Raw genomic sequence first — 24,068 nt, 5'->3', positions numbered from 1 at the left:
CACACACACACACACACACACACACACACACACACACACACACACAGAGTCACTGCAGCAATTCAACTGTGAAGAAGGAAAAATCTCTAATCACTGCATCTGGGACAGCAAAGAGATTGTCCAGGGAAAGTATGAGTCACGCCCAAAGCCGAGTCTGAAGCAGCAGAGCATGGGTCACGCTACGCACCCAAGCTCACTCACCAAAGGGCAGTTGCTGGTGCAGAAGGAGAGTCCGGGTCTACAAAACTTGTATTTCAAAAGCAAGAATGTTTCTCAAGTGCCCTTGAGTAACTGAGAATAGTAAGAAGCAACTTGGTGGAAGCCACTGGAAAAACACTCTGATTTGGGAATAAAACAAGACTATTTAGGAAACCCCTATTATAGCAAAGAAATCTCAAGGCCAACAGATGTCTGACAGTTTGTAAAGTAAAATTTAAAAGTTGTGTGCTAAATAAATAGCATCTATAAGTCAAGTCAGGACACTGTACAGTGACTTGATCTGTATGGTGGAAGGGTGTTCAAATGCAAAGGCTCTGAGTCCTAGAGATAGGGTAGGTTTGAGAAGCTGGGGTCTGGGAGCACTAGAGGCCCCTAGAGAGGTGGTCCAAAGCAGGGATACAAAGGACAGATGCTGGATGAGACAGGACTTAGCTCTGATTTTACACAGCCCTTCTAGATTAGGTTCTTGATTCTAGGTTCCTGATTTGAGCTCCTGCTTTGACTTCCCTTCCTGACAGACTGTAAGCTGTGAGGTGAAATACACCCTTTCCTCCCCAGGCTGTTTGGTCACGGTGTTTAAGTAAGCAATGGAAAGCAAAGAAAGGCAACACGTGATGTGAGAAATGCTCTGTGAACTGTCACTTGTCACTACCATTTAAACCACCCATGCTCTGGGAGCTCCCTTCCTGCCAAAAAGCATCCCCGGCAGTTTTCCTCCTAGGATCCACTATGCCTCTTAAGCTTGGCGAGTGAGGTGGGCCGTTTTCAAACCTCAGTAGCAACTGTCCTCAACGACGGAGCACTCTGCCCCTGGCATGGTCCACCGAGAGAGGGACTGTGAGACTCACCTGGTAAGTCATCTTCATCCTCACTGAAAACGTTTGGGTTGAACACGGGCAGGTTAATATAGTCCATGGAAATCTTCCTGACCTCCGGCAGATAAATGGTCATCTGCCGAGGCTGGAGATGCAGCAGGCTGGTCTTATAGATTACTGGTGAGAGGAAGGAAGACTCAGTTAGTGGAGGCACGCCTTTAGTGTCTGCTGATGAACACAATGTGGGATCAGAAAGTTCTTAGTCTGTCTATAGAACCACAAATTTTAAATGCCAAAAACATGCCTTGGACTTATCCTTCCTTACAATGAGCAGACACAGGGAAAAAAAGTCTTTAAAAGCTTCATTTGTAACCAGAGAGTGGTGCTGGGAGTGCCACCCTCAGGAGTAGGTACACGGAGGGAGGCCTGGGGAGCTGCCACTGCTGCTCAGGGTGAAGGCTCACCTCCCTGTGGCTCACTGCAATGCTCTGTGGAGGGACTTAACAGCACTTGTACAGGCTGTCCTTAGTCATCAGGGAAATGCAGATCAAAACAACCCTGAGCTTCCATCTCACTCCAGTCAGAATGGCTAAGATTAAAAATTCAGGTGACAGCAGATGCTGGCGAGGTTGTGGAGAAAGAGGAACACTCCTCCATTGCTGGTGGGATTGCAAGCTCTGCTTGTGGACGTTGTACATCGTGGTGCGCACTAGGCTCCGCACCACGATGTACAACGTCCACAAGAGTCTCTCTCTTCCTCTCTCTGTCTTCCTCTTGTTCGCTTCTTTCTTTCCATTTCTTCTCTCTCTCCCCCTCCCTTCTTCCCTACTCTCACCATCCTTGAAAACTTCTGAATTCTGAGTCTATGAAATAACATTTAGGTTATATAAAAAATTAAAAAGAAATAACTTTCCTGGATCAGTCACAGCCACCATGGCTCTGTGTACCCCACAAGGACTACAGGTGACCAAATAAGTGAGCAGGCCCTGACCCAGCCAGTGAGTTTCTGGGATCATTAGCAAATAGATCAAGTTCATGTGGGATGTCACATGTCACATGCCTTGGAGGTGTGTGGCTTCCTGCCCTCCATCAGCAGTGCGAGGAGATAAGTTAAACTGAGGGTGGGATGGTCACACTGAGACCTTGTCTCAGAGGAGGAGGGGGAGGACAGTGGAGAGGGCAGTGCCAAGAGGAGGGAGGCTGCCAGGGATGAAGCCAGTCCCACTTGCTGTCTGCCCTCTCCCGCAGTAAGTCTTTATACTGAGCTTACCCCCACCCCTCTCGCCCATGTAGTCTGTTCTAACTGAAGGAAACAAATTAATAAATGTAAGGAATAATAGGGAATACTCACTTTCCATGTACATTAGTGAATCCTACATTGTATTTGAGATTAATAAGGTGACATGAGTAGTCACTTCCTAACCCAAACCTTGCCTTGTCTAATATAATCAGGGGGGGGTTCTTTAGGCTTGGTCACGACAGGCTTATGGATCAATTGCTCTGCAGTTAGAACAGTGATCCCAGTGCTGTGTCTCAGGAAGCCTTTGTTCTGAGAGGCTGGGACCCACACCACAACAGCAGAGGCTCCCATGTTAGTTTCCCTAACTGGCTTAACTATGGATCTACTCACAAGAACAGAAGGACAGAAGCTGGAAAAGATACATTAAATAAACTTTCACCTCAATCTTTTCTCCCAGTCTTTATTTTAGAAAGGCTAACTTCTCAGAGGCTTACTAAGGTGTTGGTAATGGTGACATTTAACAAGTTAGTCGGGCACAGGTGAGCGACTCGACATTTGTGGTCATCAAAGCTTCCAAAGCACTCAAGTAGCCTAAGAAATTCCCTTTGGAGACAAGAGCTGTGCTACGGTAGGAAGTGAGGCATGAAAAGGAAGGACCCATTGTTCATGCAGCAAAGCCACACTGACCACACAAAAACTCACACTGGTCCTGTCACGGCATTTCTTTATCACATTATACACAGCAAGCCTTATTTTTTTGTGAGGTCAAGGGCTAAACCCAATTCACTTTTACGTTCTACTTTGGCTTCACTTTTATTTGAACTGAAAACTTCATCCTGAAAGCTCTAAACTTGGTGCTGTTTTAAGTGCATCCTACAGGTACACATAGAGCAGGCAGCTTTTGAGCTGGGCTGAGGTGATGGTGCTAGAGGTCGAACCTCAAGCCTTGGCCCCGCTGCACTCCATCCTCTTTTAGAATTTGGTTTGCAAGAATAATTCATTTTTTTTTTTATTTTTAGTTTTTTGACAGATGAGTCTTTTAATAGGGGGAAAAAAAAACAACCAACCCCCCCATCCCAAAAAATCCAAAGGCACACGTGCAACAGTAGCAACACACTTTCTTCCATCCAGACAGCTCTGAGCTTCAGTTCTTAGCCTTGGGAGGTAGCCTGTACACACCCACATCCACAGCGTGGTCTCCTTCACAAGGCTCTAATGTCAGCTGCTCCTGAGGCTTCGTGTTCTCTTGCCGCATCTTCTTCAATTCAGATGCAAACACAGCTTCTGCTGAGGCTGTGGAGTCAATGCAGTTGACCTTAATGGAAATCACCAAGTGTCCTCTATTCTGCAGGAAGGTGTGGGCATTCAGGGACACAATCTGGGTTTGGTCTCGCTGGGCCACATCAGCAAAGATGACATCCACCATTGAGATAAGCATTCGGTATTTGTGTAGGTGCCGAGCATCTTCAAGTTGATGAGGTCACGGCCAGAGTGGTGGGAGAACTCAACTGCATAGACCAGACAATCCCAGCCAACAATATCAGAGCCGTGGGAAACAGTGGCGCCTGAAGCTGCTCCAAGGTAGGGCACCTTCCCCCCCAGCCCCCCACTCCCACCCCGCTTGATGTGGATCTGGTCTACATCGCCTAGGATTCGTCATCTCCCTCTGAAATAGAGACTCTTCTCTTCATACACAGATTCTCCAGGGATGAGATTCTTTGCGACAAGGGCATCTTGGCATCTTCCTTTCCCAGACAGATAAAGATACCTTCATGTGGATGCAGCTCCACCATCACATTCTTCCCTGACTGGTTTCCTCTCTTGCCTCCCCGGCCACCACCTTGACCCCTGTTGCCCTGTTGGGAACAAAAAAGGGGGCCCTGGGGAAGGGGAAGACCTATACCCCGCCAGAGTTTTACCTATTCTCTGGTCTGTCAGGTGTGGGAGGGCTGCCACAAGCTTTCCACACATCCCCTGGTGAGCATCTAAGCCTTTGACTCACTCTTCTGGGGGTGGCAAGGGGCCCTGGAGCTCCTTTGCTAAAGCCCCAGGGTTATGGGAAAGAGGGAAGAGGGAAGAGAGGTTCCCAACTGGCGAGAGTAAGAGCAGCGGATGTTGACGAGCACAGGAAGGCCTTCTAACAGGAGATTAGAAACGACTCACTAGGAGAAAGCCTGTCCCATCCTCCATCGCAGTGGGCCTTAATAAGCAGAGAGAGTCTACGGTTTTAGAGCTTTATTATAGAAAGGCAGGGGGAAAGAGAGAAGGTAGAAAAGAGAGAGGAAAAGCTAGAGAGAGAGAGAGAGAGTAAGAGGGAGAGGAGAGGCGAGGAGAGAGGAGAGGAGAAGACAAAGAGAGAGAGGAGAAAGGGTGAGAGTGAGGGGTAAGAAGTAAGAGAGAAAAGTAAGAGAGAGACAAGAGAGCAAGCGGGGCTGAGCAGCCCTTTTTATGGTCTTCACTGTTGCTAGGTAACTGGGGAGGAGTTTAGTCTGAAGGTCAGAAGCTTGGGCCATTGCCTACATAACTACTGACCATGCTTCTCTTGTTGGGGCTGTGGGGGGTGGTAACTTAGGCAGGAGCCAGAGTTCCAGGAGCATGAGGGAACACCTGTCGTGTCATGAAGGTGAATTATCACCCTTCGGGTTCAGACCTCAGCTCAACTGGAGACCAGCTTGTCTGTGCATGGCCCAATGCCCCACATTGCCCCCATATTGGAAGCCTCCACCTCGGCCACCTCCACCTCCTTGTCCCCTGAAACCACCACCCCTTCTGCCTCCACTTCCACTACCAAAGCCTCCTTGGCCTCCTCCTCTACCGCCTCTGTCACCAAAGCCCCCTCTGTCATCAAAGCCACCCCCACCGGGGCTGAAACTTGGTTTTATTACTGTGTTCTGGTCTCGAAACTCAAGCAACCTGAGGCATCCCTGACTCCATGAGTCTCAGGCTTTAAGAATAATTTATTTTAGCTAGGCTGTAGTGGCACAAGCCTAGCCAGGGCTATACAGAGAAACCTTGTCTCGAAAAAAGAAAAGAAAAAAAAAAAAGAAAAAGTAAACAAACAAACAAACAAACAAATAAATAAAAAGAATATTTTATAAGTCTGCACAGGATACAACTTCTATAAACATAATTCTTGAAAAACAATTTAAATTTAGCTGTAGAGAGCACACACTAGATCAAGGGCCTAGGCCTGCCTGGCCTCCCAGAGAGAGACAAGTGACATCAGCAAGGAGGCAAGCCAGGAAGATGGGGTTGGCAATTCCTCTAGGCTCTGCTCAATGACTACCTAGCAACAGCTTGCATCTCTGTCAGCCCAGTGCCAGCCAACCTGGTGTTTAAGCACTGCAGGCTACCCCAGCTCTCTAGCATTCTAGTGCTCTCCTACACTCGATCTCCTGCACTTGATTTCTCTCCTACACTCGATCTCCTGCACTTGATTTCGTGTTCTCTCTCTTTCTCCCCCCGTCCCTCCCCTTCTCCTATTCTCTCTCTGCCTCTACTCCTCTTCCAGGCCCCCTTCCCTTCCCTCAATAAACTTCCTTTGTACTAAGCCTGTTGCATGGTGGGGATTCTTCAGGGGAACACCTGGGTTCACTGAGGTGCCCCCTCCTACCACATTATATTTTATAAGATACAATGGGGGTGGGCAGGGAGTGCAGTACAGCTATGCATGGAAGACCCAGCAAACAGGAAGAGGCTGCTATAGGAAGGTCTGTGACTAAGTCCACTTCTTCCCGCCCCTGAAGTAAGGTACTTACTCCTCACCGGGATAGGAATACAAATAAAAACCAAAACCTGGCAAGGCCTCAGCCTCCATTCCCCTCATGTAAGTGCCCTCTGTATCTTAAACCTGTCATAGGTAGATGCTTACTAGATAAGGAAAAGCAAGACCTGAATTCTTAAGAAAAGGAGCCAGCTATCTTCTTGGTCTTTAACTTATCTTTCGAAGTTTCTTGTAACGTAAGAACCCAGGCACTGAAACCTAGATCTGCTCACCACAGCCAAATGTCTACAAGTCCTTCAAAATCTACTAGAGATTTTGCCTACTAACGCAGAGCTTATCCAAGAAAAATACATGAAAGCAGGAAGAGAAGCCACTGAGTAACAGATCTGTTTCTCTAACAGCGAGTGGTTGGAGTCAAGGAGACAGACAGGAGTCCCCGGCTGTCTTAAGAACTCATTTTCTAACTTAAACTGCCACAGGTTGAAATGGGAACTTTTATTGATTTCCAATGAGATGGTGAGAAAATAGAGCGAGTCTTTACCTGCACCAAGGTTGGTTGGTAGGAATGCAGCCAAGCCCACAATCTTAAACTTGGTTCCCCAGATATTGGATGTGACCTGAGCAAGATAGTTGTGCTGTGGGGGAGGGGGAAAGAAAAAGACAAAGAAACTCAGTCTATTTCATACAATTGTCTACTTAGAATGAACTAACATGTAAAATGCTTAAGTAGACATTGCCAGCAACATTTACTCTCCACCTGATGCCATTATACAGATCAGGGGTTAGTTAACTGGAGCGTGATGGCTGCCATTTCCCAGTGGTAGACACTGAGCTGGGAGTGCTGGCTCTTTCTGAGTGTCCACATGTGTTCAGTTTTGAAAGGGCATTAGCAGCTCGGGAGATGGCTCAGCAGCTAAGAGCATGTGCTGCTCTGATGGAGGCCAGGAGTTCCATTCCCAGTACCCACATCAGGTGGCTCACAACCATCTGTAGCTCCAATTCCAGGGGATCTGGCCTCAGTAGATACATCTATGCACCTGGTACATATAAACACACACAAGCACACATACATGCATAAATTAAAACATCTTTTAAAGGGTTATTAAAGGGTTGTGGAATGTGGCTCAGTGTGCAGAATGCCCACCCAGCATGTATGAAGCCCTTGGGTTGACCTCTACCATTGCACAACCTGGTGATATAAGCCTGAAATCCCAGACTTTGGAGGTTAAGTTGGGAGGGTCAGAAGATCAAAGTCATCCTTGGCTACAAAGCAAAATTGAGGCCACCCAGGGTACAGGAGACCCTGTCTCGAAAATAAAATTAAAAAGACTATCAAAGCTCAGAGTAGTGGTGTCTGTCTGTAGTTTCAACCAGTGCCGACAAAGAAGAAGTACTGAGCCTAGGAGAAGGGGGGCGTGGCCTCACTGTTACAATCAGGAAAACAGGGAGCAGGTGTGGCAGGCTGTGCTCTCAGCAACTGGGAAGCTGAGGCAGGGTACAATGAGGTCCAGACCAGTCTGGGCTACCAGAAAGATCTGAAACTAATTAACTAATTAATAAAATAACAAAGAAATAACATTGTGTGAAATAAAGACAGAACTTAAACTAACTAAACAAACAAAATGGCCACCAAAATGATTGGGACACAATTTTGTCATTTCTCCTTTTTCTCATGGATAAATTCTGCAGATTTCAGCTGACCTGAATCCATTATGTCCTCGAAATTCCCAATTACTCTACTGTTTCTTGTGTGGATGAAAAGCATCTTACAAAGTCAGTGCTATGCTCAAGGTGGGCCTGAGTAAAATATAGCTCCTGGAGGAACTCAGGACCAAGGATGGACAATAAGGCTTTTGTTGGTTTGTATACAGAGGTGTTTGATAAACACCAGCAGGGCATTAGCCTACATTAGCTGTCCAGGGCAGGAAGCCTTCACAGAGAAGGCTCACACTGGAACAGTTAGGGCTGAGAGCAAGGACAAAACCAGGGAGGTGCTAGAGAGGTGACTGTGGCAGAACACAGGCATAGAGAAGGCAGGCCAGGCCAGACTGTGGGCTATGGCCAGTGTGTCCTTCCTGGAACTGAGGAGTCACTGCAGGACTAGGAGGCAGACATGAAGAAGGGAATACACCTCACTCAGAGCTCTCCTGGAGAAAGACTCGAGCAACAGAGAGGTACACAGCCACACGGTGTGCATGCATGCAGGTGTGGCAATCAGCAAGATGGGCAAGCTGGGAAGGATGGCGGTACTTCCAGGTAGCCTGCTGGCTGGACTGTGTGCAGGCTCCGTTGTCAGTTATGTGAGTCTACCTGAGTGATGTCTTCAAAAGGAAACTCTCTTCGGGTCAGGCTGGGCGAGCCCATGGAGGGCTTGCGCATGGGCAATCGGGGAGACCGAGAAATCTCTTGAGCAGCCCGTGGAAGCTTGGGTGACTTTCGGGCCTCAATGCTGATCCTGTGGGGACAAGGTAGGAGGGGTCAGACATGCACAGAAGGATGCATCTGGGTCTAGAACCCCGCTCCCTCTGACACTCAGCTGTAGAGCATTGGCTCTCAATGGTTAGGGCACTAATTTCACAAAGCTCTCTCTTGCTTTTGATCTAGAAACAAGGGGAAAGAATGTCAACTAAATACCAAGTAATACACGCAGAATTAAAAATGGAGGTGACACCTGGTGACTCGCCTGAAGAGCCTAGAGAATGTACACTCGCTACCTACTGCCTTATGGTATAGTTAGAAAAGCACATATACCTTCTGCCACAGGTTTGCGGAATCAGCCCAGGGGAGATGGCAGGGGGAAGCCTTTCTCATCCTAACGACACTGTGATTTACAAAACTTCTAGGTCAGTTTGGATTTTAGCAGATTATTTAACACCACCACCTATAATATTTAAGTCAAATCAATGAATCTAAAGCTTTTCTGCTTCTTCTGATTCCATGTTCTATCTCTGCTCCTTTATTTACAACATAAAGATATAGGTGTAGTCTACACTAGTCTACTCAAAAGTCAGTGCTATGCAAACAGCTACGGTAGGGTTCATAACGTCCTATGAAAAGTGCATGAAGCAGCAGATGTATACTGTTTACGAAATTGGTAAGAAACTTCAGGCTCCAGGAAAATGGAAAGACGGAGGACTGAGCTGTGCACAGACTGTTGGCTTAACTGCTGTGTAAGTGTTCAGGCAGAGAATGAGGAAGGGGGCACCACTCACAAGAACGGCAGGAACTTCAGAGGGTATTTATAGATAAAATGTGTGGCAAATGATCTGCTTAGGTGGTGGAAAACACTAGAGAATGACACAAGTTCCTAATTTTATGAACAGTTTAAACAAACTTTAGATGAAAACAAAGCAAACCCAATGTATTACATTCCTGGAACAGTTGGGTAGTAAAAATAATTGTTTACCCTTCGTGTCATATACAAACAGTGGTTTGGCTATAAAGCAGATCTGAGATTGAATGTAAAAAATAAAATTTTAAAGCTGCAGGAAGGACGCTCATGGTCTTAGAGAGATTTCCTAAGTGCAATACAAGAGGGGCTGATTATAAATGGACCTCTCATATTGGACTATCTAGCAAAACGTCTATTTGATATGGAGTCCTCTCTATTAAAAGTCATTAAGACAATCCAGTTAAAAAAAAAAAAAAGTGAAGGAAAAATTCAAACAGATACTTCACCAAAGGCAATAACCAGATGCTGATATAAACAGGACAAGGGCTCAGCTCGACATCACCAGTCCCTGGAGATTCCAGAATCAAACTCCAGTGCCATTGTTACTACACAGCCACACACTTATCTAGAATGGGTCAAACTCTTAAAGTCACCACAAAGCTGGAAATGAGAATGGAAACCTTCTATACTGTTGTAGAAATTTAATTTAGTATAGTCACTTGGTGATGCTCTTTGGTAGTTTCCACTAAAGTTTAAAATTATTTAATCTATGACCATGTAACTCCTTTTTATAAGACTATATGCAAGAGGAATGAGTGTAATATTTCCCAAAAGATTTGCACAAAAAATTTATAATGGATTTATTCATCACAGTCCCAACTAGAGACTGCACAATATCCATTGACTGCGAAAGCACATAACACATAGTGATATGCTTGTTATAATGAAATAATCCCATAAAGTGTTTTAAAATAAAAAGGCAAACTATTGATATCTATGATATTGTGATGAGAAAAAAAGCTAAATGAAGGATAACCATATTCATATGAGATTCAACAGTAAAAAAAAAAATAATAATAACCTATAGGAACAAAGCCATACTGAATACAAGAAGCACACGAAACCTTCTGGAATGATGGGCATGTCCTTTATCTTGAAATGGCGACACATTAGTCAACCTACTGCCTATTGAACCAGATATTTGGAAGACGGTCATCTGGGCATGTCTAGGGTGGTATGTAATTCGCACCTTGATTTTGCATGCTATCACATAACTGTCAACAAGTAAGGGCCTTGATGAGGTTCTGTCTGTCCATTACTGTCCACAGAAAGTCCTGTAGAGTCATACAGCCATGACAGCCAGAGGAGGGAGACAGTGCTCTCCCAGGTGGTGACATCAGACCTCTGCCTTCCTCAGACGGTGTCAGAGGCACGGAGCTGGACACTGTTGTCAACACAATGACACATCTGCTGTGACACCTTGTTTCCTGTTCTTAAACTGGAAGGGACAACAAGGAAACTGGGAAGCAGTGGCTGCTCCAGGTCACATGCCTTCACTGCTGACCCTAGTGATGCCTTCAGGCCCTTCATTTACTTTCTACCCTGGAGGAGAAAGGCAGGCAGGCAAGCTGTAATTATTCCAGAATGAATCTTCCAGAATGAAAAGTGGTGAGAAAACAAAAGGGGAGTTGATTTTGCAGCTGTGTAAGTGTGACCTTCCTTTCCTTCCTCTTCTTTTCAGTGCAGCCAGGTTTATTTGGGTAGAAATGGTTCTAGACCTAAGCAGCAATCTGGACCCACGAGGTTCAGAATCCTCCTTACAGTCAGTTGGAACTCAACCCTGGATCTAGAGCAATGTCACGTCATGTAGAGAGGCACAATAAAGGGAGCTTACTGTTACCTGGGGAGTTTGGGCGATTTGCTAGATCTGGAAATTTTGGGAGACTTCTTGGCAGCCCAATCATCACTCAGTTCAATATCACTGGAGTCTGAGCAGTTGCAGCTGTCAATCACAGTAGAGATTAAGCTGTTCCCATAGATCTCATCTGTAAGAAACCAATCGCAAGGTGTAAGCAACTGTTACTGCTATATAGCCTGACTTTAGGGGCTTCCTTGTTACATTAGATGTTAAAATATTGACAAGTAGTCCTTTTCCTTTTACATTTTTTATGTTCTTTTCTAAAAAGAAGTAGGCAATTTCTACTACTGTTTGTTTGTTTGTTTGTTTGTTTTTTTGGTACTTCTGAGGCACCTCTTGGGGATTTAGATTTGGGAGTGGCTTATTGATAACATGAAATTGTTGATGAATAAAATTGGTTTTTAAAAAACAAAACCCGATTCCATCCTGTCTAGCTGACCTCTGGCGAGCACTGACAGGGAGACTGGGCAGTGAGAACTTTTAGTGGTAGGCTTGGGCAGCTCTGTGTGGGCTTCACAAGGAAGCTGTTCCTAATAACTTTGCTAGTTGGCCATCAGAACAAAGATTAGAAGCCCTAAACAAAGTGTTAAAAAAGGGACAGTGGGGCTGGAGAGATGGCTCAGCAGGTAGGAGTACTGACTGCTCTTCCAGAGGTCCTGAGCTCAATTCCCAGCAACCACTTGGTGGCTCACAACCATCTGTAATGGGATCTGATGCCCTCTTCTGGTGTGTCTGGTGAACTCATACAAATAAAAATATCTTTGAAAAACAACAAACAAACAAACAAACAAACAACCCAGGCAGTAGTGGTGCACACCTTCAATCCCAGTACTTGGGAGGCAGAGGCGGGCAGATTTCTGAGTTTGAGGCCAGCCTGGTCTACAGAGTGAGTTCCAGGACAGCCAGGGCTACAGAGAAACCCTGCCTCGGAAAGAAAACAAAAACAAAAACAAAAACAACTGCAAGTAGACACCCCCCACTCTCACACACCAGTTCTTTTTGCCACCCAATCCCATAGCCCCGCCTTGTGCTTATCCCAGAATGGTCTTGAATTTGCCACACAGCTGAGGATGACTGTACTCTTCAACTCTTCCTACTTTTAATTCCGAAAGGTAAGGATATAGCCATGTCACACCATGCCTAGTTTATGGGAGAACTGAACTCAGGGTTTGTGTGTGCTAAGCAAACACTATATAGACAAAGGTACATCTCCAGCCCCCACAATGATAATTCTATCTGTCAAGACACTTGGCGAACATTCCCAGCAGTAAATCACAAAATTAAGTACATAAAATTCTCCCAATGAACCCAGGTCCCACAACAGACCCCATTAGGAGCAAATCCAGGTGCTTTCTGTTGTATGGCTCCAAGGGTCGTTATGTTGAGAAATAATGCTGTGGAGTCTAGGAAGGGTTAATCAGCTTCTCATGCCATGACAGTCCTGTCATGTCAAGGTTACATGTCACCTCCGTCCTCTGAGTTATTTTGTATATACCACTGAGTTGCCAATTAGTCACACTGTGCCTTGTGAGATAGCTTCTATTTCTGTCATGAGGTGTTTAAATTTGATGAACTTTTCAAGAGCTTAAACTGTCCTGTGCTTGAGCAGGTTCACAAGGGGCTCATATACCACACAGAGTGGGTGTTGACTTGGTGTTTGCAGATTCACTTTACTTTATACCTTTTAGTTATAAAAAATTTAAGATAAAATACCTCATTTCCCAAAGATGTGTTAGCAACTAAGCAGCCTGTATTTGGTGTGAGCTGGCAAGTATGAACATTCAGGAAAACCAGGCATGCCAGGCAGATAAATCTGGCCTTGGGAGGCTGCGGCCCTCTCTGCAGAGAGAGGTCAGGCACATGGGGGAAATAAGCAAGCCCTTCACCCAGGAGATCTTAATATTCAGTCTTGACCTGGGTTTTCAGAGCTGTGCCTGGACAAGGTTCCTGGGAGAGCAAATACACAGTGAGGAGCATGCACTCTCTGGGGGAACTGCCCCCTGAAGCCATTTCCTGCAACTTCCCACTGTCCTTTCCCTCCTAACTGCATGGCCTCAATTCTTCTTCTTCTTGCTCTCTCTGCCCTTGGTACTAGCTGATCATGTGAATCAAAAATCAAGAAAGATGACAAACGTGCACAGTTTAGAGCTGAGGCTTATTGCTTTTAACTTTATATGGGAACATGTGGTGGTGGTGAACACTGCCATGGTTGCTGTGGTAACATCTAGGACACGGCGCAGTAAAATACTGGCATCAGCAAGTGAGGCTGAGGGCAAACACAGCCACCGCTTTAAGAACTGAGAAGACCTTGGTCACACATGCTATGGCAGCTTCAGGGATGCAACAAAGAACAAAGACCAGTCTGCAGGGTGAACTGACACTAGGAAGTTAAGAGCGTTAACTAATGAAATAAACCCAGTATGAATAATGTTGTCTCCAGGTCTAGTGCTACAAAGATGACCAGTTCCTCCCTCCAGGGCAAGCAGGCTCCTGACAAGGATGACTGTAGTGGACACTAGGATAGGTGATGGACACCAAGGCCAATGCTGTGCCTTCCACTGTGGCAGGGGTCTCATGAAGGTGGCAGAATGTTAAGCTGCAGGTACTCATAGGTACATGTACATTCAGCTGGCAACTAACTGGCACAAAAACCTCACAGTCCCTTCCTGCGGGGGCCTCAGTCTAGATCCTGCAGAGAGGCCCCTTTTAATATACCTGAACACTGATGCCCATAAGAACAGAATGATGCTTCATGTCACGTTGAAGTGATAATGGGTCTGTAAGAAATTTCACAAGAACAAACTGAAAAACCAAATAGTGGATTAGCAGGGCAGAGGCAAAAGTCCAAGACTGAAAGTGGGCTGCAGGCTTGCAAATCTGAGCTATGTCACCCTCCTGGGAAGGCAGGACTTACTGTTTTCTCCTTCCCTCAGTACTGCCTCCAGGTGCTCAATGAGTACTTACTCAGTGACGGTGAGAGGGCTGCACTCAGGGCCAAAAGCCTATACTAGTAGCTTTCCCTGCTGTGAGAGCTGATGTTTCCTCAATCTGACCCGCAGGGAGTGCTCTGAACTCCTCCCAGCAAGGGCGTTTAGAAAACTGCTCACTTAGGTGGGAGCCAGGAAGTGAGGACCATCAACAGTGTGCCACACTAACCAGCATCAAACAGTCTCAGAAACTGGTATCCTCCTTGTATGATTTAAGGGTGATATTTCACAACCACACAAGAGTGGAGTCTCAGTCCCTGCAGCAAAGGGCCTACCTGACTTGCTGTCTGTCCGAGGGTCCATAATGACAAACTCTGGCCNCAGTTTGCTGATGCGCCTCCCCTTGAGAATGGGCACGAGTCCTCCCAGATACTCCAAGTTGAGTGTATAGCAGGGCCCACCGACCTCTGGGTCATCCTCTGTACGCTTCATGGTGCAGTGCAGCCGTTCNTTGCCCGCTGAGGGGTAGCTGACAAAGTCTCGCATGTTGTTGGGGTCTGGAATCGGGGGCTAGAGGCAGGACACAGGTAGAAAAAGCAGATCTGGGGTCCCAGAAAGAAAAAGAGCAGGCACAGAGCAGACCGGTTTCTGTCACAGATGCTCTGGCAGAGTTTAGGTTAGGTAGAGGTCAGCTATATGCTGGAGAAGATTGCTCAAGACTGTGGAGGCTTTTCAACAGCAATTGAGGGTCCCACTTTGGACAATGAACTGCAACCGGTGACAGTTCTGACACCTACTTTTTCTGAGATTTCACACAAGAGTTGAAATTATTATATTATATTATATTATATTATATTATTATATTATAAATATTGTATGGCAGCTTAGAAAAGAAGAACCATTGAACTCAAGACTAATGTATTAGGAGAAAAGTGATCAAAGTCAGTCTAGAGATGTAGTAGAGAAAAGGCCCTGAATGTACGGGGCATAAGGTCAACAGAAGCCCAGTATGAGTGGCGACTGGCTGGTCTATTTCACATATTGTCACTTGACAGGCATTTTATATAGGATGACAGTCTGTATAAAAGATGGCTGGGAACTGCACTATGTAGGGGTCACGCTCAGTACAGCGAACAGGAGAGCAAGCCTGAGAACTGGTCTGATCGAATCCTAATGAGTCTCCTAACTAGCTTCAGAACAAGCCATTTTCCTCACATAAACTTCTTTCCTGCTTTATCAAGAGGAAACAATGTTAGAGTCTGCAGGAAGTCAAGACTAAACAAAATGTCTTCATAAAGTACTTGGTGTACTGTCAGTACTATTTATTTAAACAGTTTGCCTTTTTGACCGTCAGGTTGACACAATAATCAAGCTGGACATGAGAAAGGAAGCCCCCCACATAGAGCAAAGCGGACACTAGCAGGAATGCCAGGCAGGCTGCAGAGACAGGAGAACATACAGGTTTCTGCAAGTCCACGCAGCCATCCTCAGGCACTCTAACGGAGAGACGGGAAGTCTGCATTTCCTCTGGTACCCTCCCCAGCTCTCCTGTTTCTTGTGGTAGAAAGGCTAGGAAGGGAGAACAGGAAGAACAGAAGGGGAAGACTACCTTAATAGTGGGGATGAAGGCAGTGGACAGGTAGGAACAGAGACGAGGGGGCAAGGTCAGCTTGTTAACATCCTTGTCTTCTCGAAGGGTGCTGGCGATGGCCTGTTGGCACACCAGCTGGAAACTGGACACTCGGGTGTTCCACACGAACCACATACAGGGCTGGTCCTGATGCCATAAGCAGCCTGGAGTCCCGATGGCCCCAACAGATGGAGATGATGGGGCGCTACCAAAGAAAGAAGGCACATGGCACGTGGGGCACACACTTAAACTTGTCTCAGAAAAATAAAGTCATTTGCCAGTTTTGAAACCATTGGAATTCCAAAGTATAGTAGAGTCTGAAATGGTCCCTAAGGTACACCCATCAATCTGTACTACAGGGCTGGCCATCTAGATCCTCAAATTATCCTACCAGGGGTGGTGTCCATGAATTAGAAGGTGATAAAGAGATAGACCACATGACCTGTTCCCATTCTTCCATGAGACAACACTTCAGGGTCAAATTAACACTGGATATGGGGCTCCGAGTCAAGAAACTGGAGGACTAACCCCCAGCTCAAAGCCTCCTAATTTTTCTTACGAGATGAGCAGAAACGTTATGAAAATTACAGGGGAAGGTAGTACCATGGTGCTTCTGGGACCCCAGGAATAAAGCCACCACTGTCCTCAACTGTCCTCAAAACAATGGGCCGGGAATGGCAAGTAGACTTCTCTTTGGAAAAGGAAGAGGTGGGGAAGCAGGGTTCCTAAGGAAAACACAAGCTGCAATCCAAATGTGTGTACCTTAGAAACTTCTTTTACTGAAATAAATCTCAAACTCAAAAGTATTATCTAAGAGAGAGTATATTATATAAGCCGAGCAAGGAGTCCTTAAAGGCTTACGCCAGCCACATTGTCACTTCTCATCGTATCAGCTCTGCTCTGCTCGGATTAATACGGGATCAGATATGTACATACTTATTTGATCACAAAGATATCAAATGATACTTTAAAACCCTACAAATAAAACAAAATAGCTTGATTACAAATGAGCAAAGTTCTTAAGAGCCATCTCCAACAGCACACAAATCAGCAGAGAGATCTTTTCAGTACCCTGAGATCTTGTCAGTCAACCGAGATAAGAGCCCCAATGAAGGCGCACCATACCCACTATGACAGCTACTACTCATGGCCAAACCACAAAAGCACACCGTCCAGAAGACACTTATGAAGACAGAAAAACTGTGAGTTAGAAAGGTGGGAAGGAATGGATAAACAAGCAGCAGCAATGGAAAATGGTAGGTCAGCTGACATCACATGACCGAGAAGTGAATCTCTGGGTACGTGGCCAAAAGAACTTAAAGAAGGGTTGAGATATTTATGCACCCAAGTTCATAGCAGCATTATTCACAGTAGTCAGCCAGGTATGGAGGAATGTGCCTTTAACATGAGCACTTGGGAAAGAGGGATGAGAGATCTCTGTGATTTCAAGAACAGCATAGTCTACATATCATGTTTTAGGCCAAGCTAAGCTACAAAGAGAAACCCTGTCTCTCTCTTTTTTAAAGATTTACTTATCATATGTAAGTACACTGTAGCTGTCTCCAGACACACCAGAAGAGGGCGTCAGATTTCATTACGGATGGTTGTGAGTCACCATGTGGTTGCTAGGATTTGAACTCAGGACCTTTGGATGAGTAGTCAGTGCTCTTAATCTCTGAGCCATCTCTCCAGCCCCAACTCTGTCTCAAATAAAACAAAGAACAGCCAAAGCTAGAAGGAACTCAAATGTCCATGGTGTATAAGTAGGCAAATGAGGTGTATTATATTCACATAAGAATATGACTTGGCCATGAAAAGGCTGGCAAGTTCCCCCTTGCCCTGTAAGCCAGATGGCCACTGTAAGATGGGCACTGTGCTCAGTCACAAGCTACATGCTCTCTGATCTATTTCCCAGGGCACAGAGTGTGAATCACAGAAATGGAGGACACTGTGCTGCACAGATCTGGGACTTCCATTTGTCTCCACCAGGACAAAGAAAATGACTGCCAGACACTTGTAGAAAAGGCTCTGGAGCAAACCGCAGCCTTGGCTTACAGTGTTTATTTCTGACAAGCCTTTCCCTCTTGCTCTGTGTTTAGCGTGCAGTCTAATATTGCCCTCTGAGATCTACTCTAAAGTGTTACTCAGTTCTGTTTCTACTTTTCTCTTGTTAACTTCATTTTTGTTATAGGAAGAAATTCCCCTTACAAACAGCTGTGTGAAGACTCAGAATTCATCATCTGGGCTTTTCCTGAAGCAGATTCCTATATTAACTCTCAAATCATTTGATTTCAAAATGGAACCGAGCATTTTGGTTAAAAGGTAAAAGCTGCTTTCTTCCCTAATTCCCTGGTTTTCAGGCCAAGAATCAGTTGGGAAAAAGATTAAAATAAAGCTTGCCAAAGCTAATTACAGTAAGAATAACTAACTCATGATTATTCACCAAAAACAGAGCATAGCATCCCACTGCATTTTCAAGTGTTCTTACCTGCACGAGTGTATCCAGAGTGAAAATGTGCTCTCCTCTAACANTGTAGAACTTGACCATGGCACTCCTCAGAAGAGGACCATTGGGCAGCTCGCTGACCTGGGCCTGCTGCTCCATCCCAGCAACTGCCAGTAAGTCTCCCTGTGTACACCACTGGGCCACCACCTCTGCAACCACACGAAAGGGTTGGTTAGCACGAGGACACAGCCTTCCTCATCAGCCACATCGTTCTGTCTTCAGCAGCTTAAAACACAGCTCCTAAACAGCCAACAGAGGCTCTTCAGACTTTCTTTCCTGAGGTATACTTTGTACAAGATAATAATACTCTTCTAAAAACAGGAATTTATTTAGATGGCGATTGCTGCTCCTTTGGAACATAACTAATTCAAAAATAATTTCTAAGAAACCCTACAAGGTAAAGCCAGGTATGGCAGCATGTGCCTGTAAGTCTAGGTACTTGGTAGGTGAAGGCAAAAGGGTCACAGTTAAGGCCAGCCTGGGTTATGTAGCAAGATCGAATAATTACAGCATATACAGAGATATATACATATAAATATATAGGCTAAAAATAAGGAAATGCTGGAATGCTGAATATGTACTGCCAGTATCATCATTCTCACAATAAAATTGTCAACTACTAAGTAAGGTAAGACCTATAGCTGAGTCGTGTTCTATCAGGGCTTTCCTACTGTGTCCTCCCTTCATGCCCATATATGACTAAAAGTTTATTTATAAATTCTCCAATTAAAAAAATAGATTGGGAGGCTGGTGAGATGGCTCAGTGGGTAAGAGCACGGACTGCTCTTCCAAAGGTCCTGAGTTCAAATCCCAGCAACCACATGGTGGCTCACAACCATCCATAACAAGATCTGACACCCTCTTCTGGTATGTCTGAAGACAGCTACAGGATATAATATATAATAAGTAAATCTTTTTTAAAAAATAGATTGAAAAAAAAAGAATAAAAAAGATTGAGGTAAACCCCAATTAGTAGTTGATATTTGGGGACCATTGGCATAAAGTTGAGGCCCTGGATCCATGTGTGCACAGTAGAACTCTGACTTTTTGCTGGACACTGATGATGTGAAATGAGAAAGAACAAAGGCATTCCTGCTGAGTGCCAGGTAGCATGAGTAGAGTAATCTTCTCACTAGAAATGAAATGACTACCTACAAATGGCTAGTGAATGCTGTGTCTTATTCTACTATACGCACCTACTTACCTCCTGTTGATAAAATGGATAGACAGGTAAGATAGATGATAGGCAGGCAGACACCTATTAGTACTAGTAAGATGCACAGGCTCTTTCGCTTCTCTCAGTGCCTTCAAACTACCATCTGGTTACCCAGTCCTCTGAAAAACAGATCTATTTTGTAGAGGGGTTGGACTAAATCACTGAACACAGATCAGAATCCAGGGCTAGAATTCAGTGCCCACCCTATACCAGGTCACACGAGATCAAACTCCATGTGATGAAAACACTCTGATGCTGCAGCTCGAGCACTCTGTAGTAGCCGAGCTCGTTCACCTGCTGGAGAAGCCAGAGAGCACTCCCTGAGGCAAGGCAGTCTCCTTGACCTTTCTCATTAGGTCAGAACAGAGTAGAAACCAGGGAATAGCTCAAGAGCTTCAAGCATAGAACAGAAAAGGCTGGAATCAGACAAACACTTTCTGTTTTGTTTTGGTTTTTGAGACAGGGTTTCTCTGCATAGCCCTGGCTGTCCTGGAACTCAGTCGAAAACAATTTTTTTTTAAAAAAAACTCAAATAACTACCCTGGTTACCAAGATTTCCAATACAAAAGGAGAGGGAACTAGAGGACATATCTATAGTGTGCTCTGTACACCTGATGCCAGATCGTGTGTGTCTAGAGAAAAGCCTGTCACGACTGAGACTGAAATGACCTGCTCTGGACAATAGCATTCTGCATACAAAGAAACTAGAGGAAAAGTCAGAGTGAAGCAGCAACAAGAGGACCCCGCCAGCACTCCTGAGACTGGGAGAGAGACGTCATGCTCCCAAGGCCCTCACCCAATGCACCTTGCTGAGTGACTGTACCACCCCGCCAGCACTCCCGAGATGGGGGAGAGAGACGCCATGCTCCCAAGGCCCTCGCCTAACCCACCTTGCTGAGTGGCTATACCACACTTCTTTCTTTCGTTTTTTGAAGATTCTGAAATTTTTGACACAACGTGGATTTAAAAACTAGAAGGCAAGAACAAGCTGTTGCCCCTGCAGCACTGGCCTGGATGCACAATGCCTTCAGAATCCTCAGAGCCAAGGCAAGCAGATGCTGGGATCTCCAGGGGTCTCTGGGTTAGAGGTGACAGTGAGGCTAAGTCTTTATGATCAAAGCTGTCGTTCATGCAGGGGTACAGCGGAAAGCACTGGCTTCTCTGAGGTCAGCAGGGCTCAGCCGTACTGAACACAGTGTACTCCATTACCTCTCGAGCCCTGACAACTAACAAAAAACCACCTGGAATTTTCCACCGTAACCAAGGTACTAAGTTCTCTACAGGGACAGAGTTCCTGGGATGGAAATTTGAAACAGTCATAAGTTGATGGGGAAACAAGAATAAAAGCAAGTATTCATTCGGATGTTAGAAGCCTGGGTATGATTGGGACATACTTCTTTTCGGGTTTTAAAAAATAAATTATGCTTGAGTCACTTTTAAAAATGATTTCCAATGTTTCTTTCTAAGATTCTTAGGACTAATGTTCTTAAATCTCTGGCGATACTATTTGGAATACATGTGGAGACAGCCAGTGCATGTCTGTGCTCTTGCTGCAGCTCCTGACACGCAGGGTCCCGCAGCTCATGGCATCTAGGTGGTCTGCTCTCACGCTTCCCCTACTTCTCTCAGTGATTTCAGGCCTTCACATTTGAGCCCTTTAGGCATTTTATGCAAAGAAAAATAGCAGATTTATACTACTCTCCTTGTCCTGGTCATCTTTAACTGTCCACTTGACAAAGCTCAGAGTCATCTGACCAGAGAATTTCACCTGCGGGATGGGCCTACTGGATGTTTGTGGGCATTATTTTGACTATTACTTAATGTGGAGAGGTCCAGTCTGCTGTGGGAGGTACTATTCCCTGGGCAGGTGGTGGAGACAGCAAAAGCATTCCTCCAAGTTTCCTGCTTGAATCCCTGAGCTGACTGCCCTCTGTGACTGACTGTGGAAATGCAATACAAAGAACCCTCACCCCCCAGAGGCGCCTTTGCTAAGTGTTTAACACATCAACAGAAGGAAACTAGAGTATTCCATAAGCCAATCTCATGGACCTTTAAAGGGTGGGAGCTAAGACTCGGCAGGAAAGAGATGGTACCATAAATACTGTAACACCATTTGGGAGTTAGAGGTCAACACTGTCCTCTACCCCTTAGTTTTCTATGGTAAACAGCTGCTTTTTTTATTAACTAAAAGATATATGTATGTCTGTGTGTACACGTGTGTACATATACATATGGATGGGAAGTGACTGAAAGGGGTCAGATACACAACTTAGTAATTGCATGGTGGTAAAATCAGGAGAAGTGTTTTTATTTAAAGAATGTTTTTGTTGTTTGGTTTTCTTTTCCTTTTAAAGGCTGGGGAACTAGCCCACACTGTCAAGTGTTTTATTGTAAACATCAGGACCTGAGTTGAGTCCCTAGAACTTAAGTAATTGCCAGATGTGGTGGTGCATGCTTGTAATCTACTGCTAGAGAGGTAGCCCACCAGCCTAGTCTAACTCAGAGCATTCGGCCATGAGTAACCAACCCAGTCTCCGAGAAAGCAGCTACTATTTCAGAGGATGACGTCCGAGGGCATTCTCTGGCCTCCATACATCCTCAAAGGACAGAGTCAGGACTGAAAGGTGGAGGCGTGCTACAGGAGGAAGGTGGCAACACAGCTACACACCCATCCCAAACCTGCATGATTCCCACAGACTTTAACTGAAATGAAGAAAAGTGCAATTCTGAGCCTGGAAAGACGGCTCAGTCATTGAAAGTGCTGGTGCTGGGGTGGGGTGGGGTGCTGTCTGAACGTGCTGGGAGGTGGGCAGGGGGACTGAAGCATATCTTTGTTTCCTCATCACATGGGATGCAATGTGAGGGTCTTTGGAATCCACCTGTATCACCTAGAAACACGCCGCCACTGCTTGCATCAGAGAACACCTGAGTTCATGACTCAGGTAAAAGCAGGGAGGGACGGATAGCACGCCCAAACCCCATCTCCTGCTCCTTGTGAGCTAAGCAGAAGTTTGAGGTAAATTACTTAGTCAAGGGGAGCTTATAGACTAAATAACTCCTTACAAGTGCAGTTCTAAAAAGCAGAATGGATACCTATGAACGAGTACAATTTGCTTAAAACTATGCCTTAATCTGAAAACAGACTTAGTAAGTAAGTGTGTGGGCGTGCAGATAGGTGCCATATACTGTTGCCAAGTGTGATGTGCAGACACGACTCATCACATCCCTGTGGTTCCTGGAGAAGCAGCAGCTGCTGCATGGCAGGGACTCTGCACGGCGGCCAGCTAAGACAGTGAGGCTGCACGGCAGTCCCCTCTGTATCCCCAGGCAGATGACAGCAAGCCCAGTAATAGCAAGGACCAGAACCAGCCCAGGCTTAGAATTTAATTTTTTTCCACTCTGCCTGAGTGAATCCTGAAGAGGCAAGATTGTTGTTAGCAAAAAATCTACCAAGGCCACTCTGCCTCTAGTAACCTTGAAGTACACAACCAGAACAGCCCCAGTCATTTTTCTCTTGTGAAAACATTTCCTCCCAGCAATGTAGCAGCACTTATCATTGCCCTGCATGGGTATGACAGTCTGGAACCTACACAGGTCTTTCAAGGAACTCCACTGTACAATGATCAACTCCTTATAAGCTTGCCAAAACTCTTAAGGGCTTCTGGGTAAAGGACAACATGGTGCCATCTGCTGCCATTTGAATAAAGTGACAGTCGGATGTAAATATAGTCACCAGCAGGCCATTCTTGCCAGAGTGGAGAAAGGAGCGGGCTAGGACTCAGACTGAGTATCAGGAATCTGCTCCTAAGCTCCATGAGGGCAGCTATAGACTTAAGGCGAGCAGAGGAGCTTAGCAGAATGTTCTCTCTCACAGACTCCACTAAGCCCCCAAAGACCATCACACAGGAGAGAACCCGGCAGCTACATGGGAAGGCACCAGATTGGAAGGCAGGTGTGCACAGATGCCACCTGTGGGGTTAGGGAATGGCATATTTTGTACCTTTCAGCCCTGAACGGATGACAGTGGGAGACAAGTCGTCATAGTTGTTCATTAAGCTGATGTCTCCGGAGGTGAAGCTGACGGTNAGCAGAGGCTTGATGTTCTGCACAGGGATGGGGTACGCCGCAGGTCCATCTGTGGAAACACAAGGGCCCAGTGAATAGCTGGCAGTGAGCACAACCTGGCCCATGTCTAAGGTTGCGCTGTTTGACACCTCACTTAGTACTTTTCTATTGCCACGACAGAACACCACGACTCAGGCAACTTACAAAAGGAAACAGTTAATGTGGGGTTCCCAGGTGCAGTGGGTTAGCAGGCAGGTGTGGCACTGAAACAGCAGCTGAGAGCTTGGATCCTTGTGTGTAAGCAAGAGGCAGAGAGAGATAACTGGGAATGGAGTGGGCTTTTCAAAACATCAAATTCCATACCCAGTGACACACCTTCTCCAAGGCCACACCTCTTAAGTCCTTCCCAAACAGTTTTATCAATTGGGGACTCAAACACATGTGCCTAGGGAGGCCATGCTCATTCAAAGCACCAGTGTCCTAAAGGCTGTCTAGTAATAGAGCTCACACTCTGGCCTGGAATGGGGCAAGTGAAGGGAGCCCTGCCGCGCTCAGGGTCTTTCTCTGTCTCCTCTCTCCCTCTCTCTCTCTCTCTCTCTCTCTCTCTCTCTCTCTCTCTCTCTCTCTCTCTCTCTC

At 45.7% G+C, this 24,068-nt stretch overlaps 1 protein-coding gene and 1 pseudogene across 1 annotated transcript in view; both read right to left on the bottom strand.

Annotated features, from left to right (window-relative positions):
* Tulp4 (TUB like protein 4) overlaps positions 1-24,068 on the bottom strand; it is a 116,582-nt gene that overhangs the window by 10,161 nt on the left and 82,353 nt on the right. Inside the window, 9 exon segments of the mRNA XM_021221738.2 lie at positions 1,068-1,211; positions 6,540-6,633; positions 8,309-8,453; positions 11,071-11,215; positions 14,351-14,585; positions 15,625-15,759; positions 15,761-15,850; positions 18,134-18,300; positions 23,368-23,502. Of these exon segments, the coding sequence (XP_021077397.1) occupies positions 1,068-1,211; positions 6,540-6,633; positions 8,309-8,453; positions 11,071-11,215; positions 14,351-14,585; positions 15,625-15,759; positions 15,761-15,850; positions 18,134-18,300; positions 23,368-23,502 (1,290 nt within the window).
* On the bottom strand, positions 3,275-6,091 carry LOC110338108 (annotated as a pseudogene).

Source organism: Mus pahari, chromosome 21 (assembly GCF_900095145.1).
Source record: "Mus pahari chromosome 21, PAHARI_EIJ_v1.1, whole genome shotgun sequence".
NCBI classification, from domain to species: Eukaryota; Metazoa; Chordata; class Mammalia; order Rodentia; family Muridae; genus Mus; species Mus pahari.
Note: the sequence above shows the minus strand (reverse complement) of the source record. Positions and strands in the feature narration are given on the sequence as shown.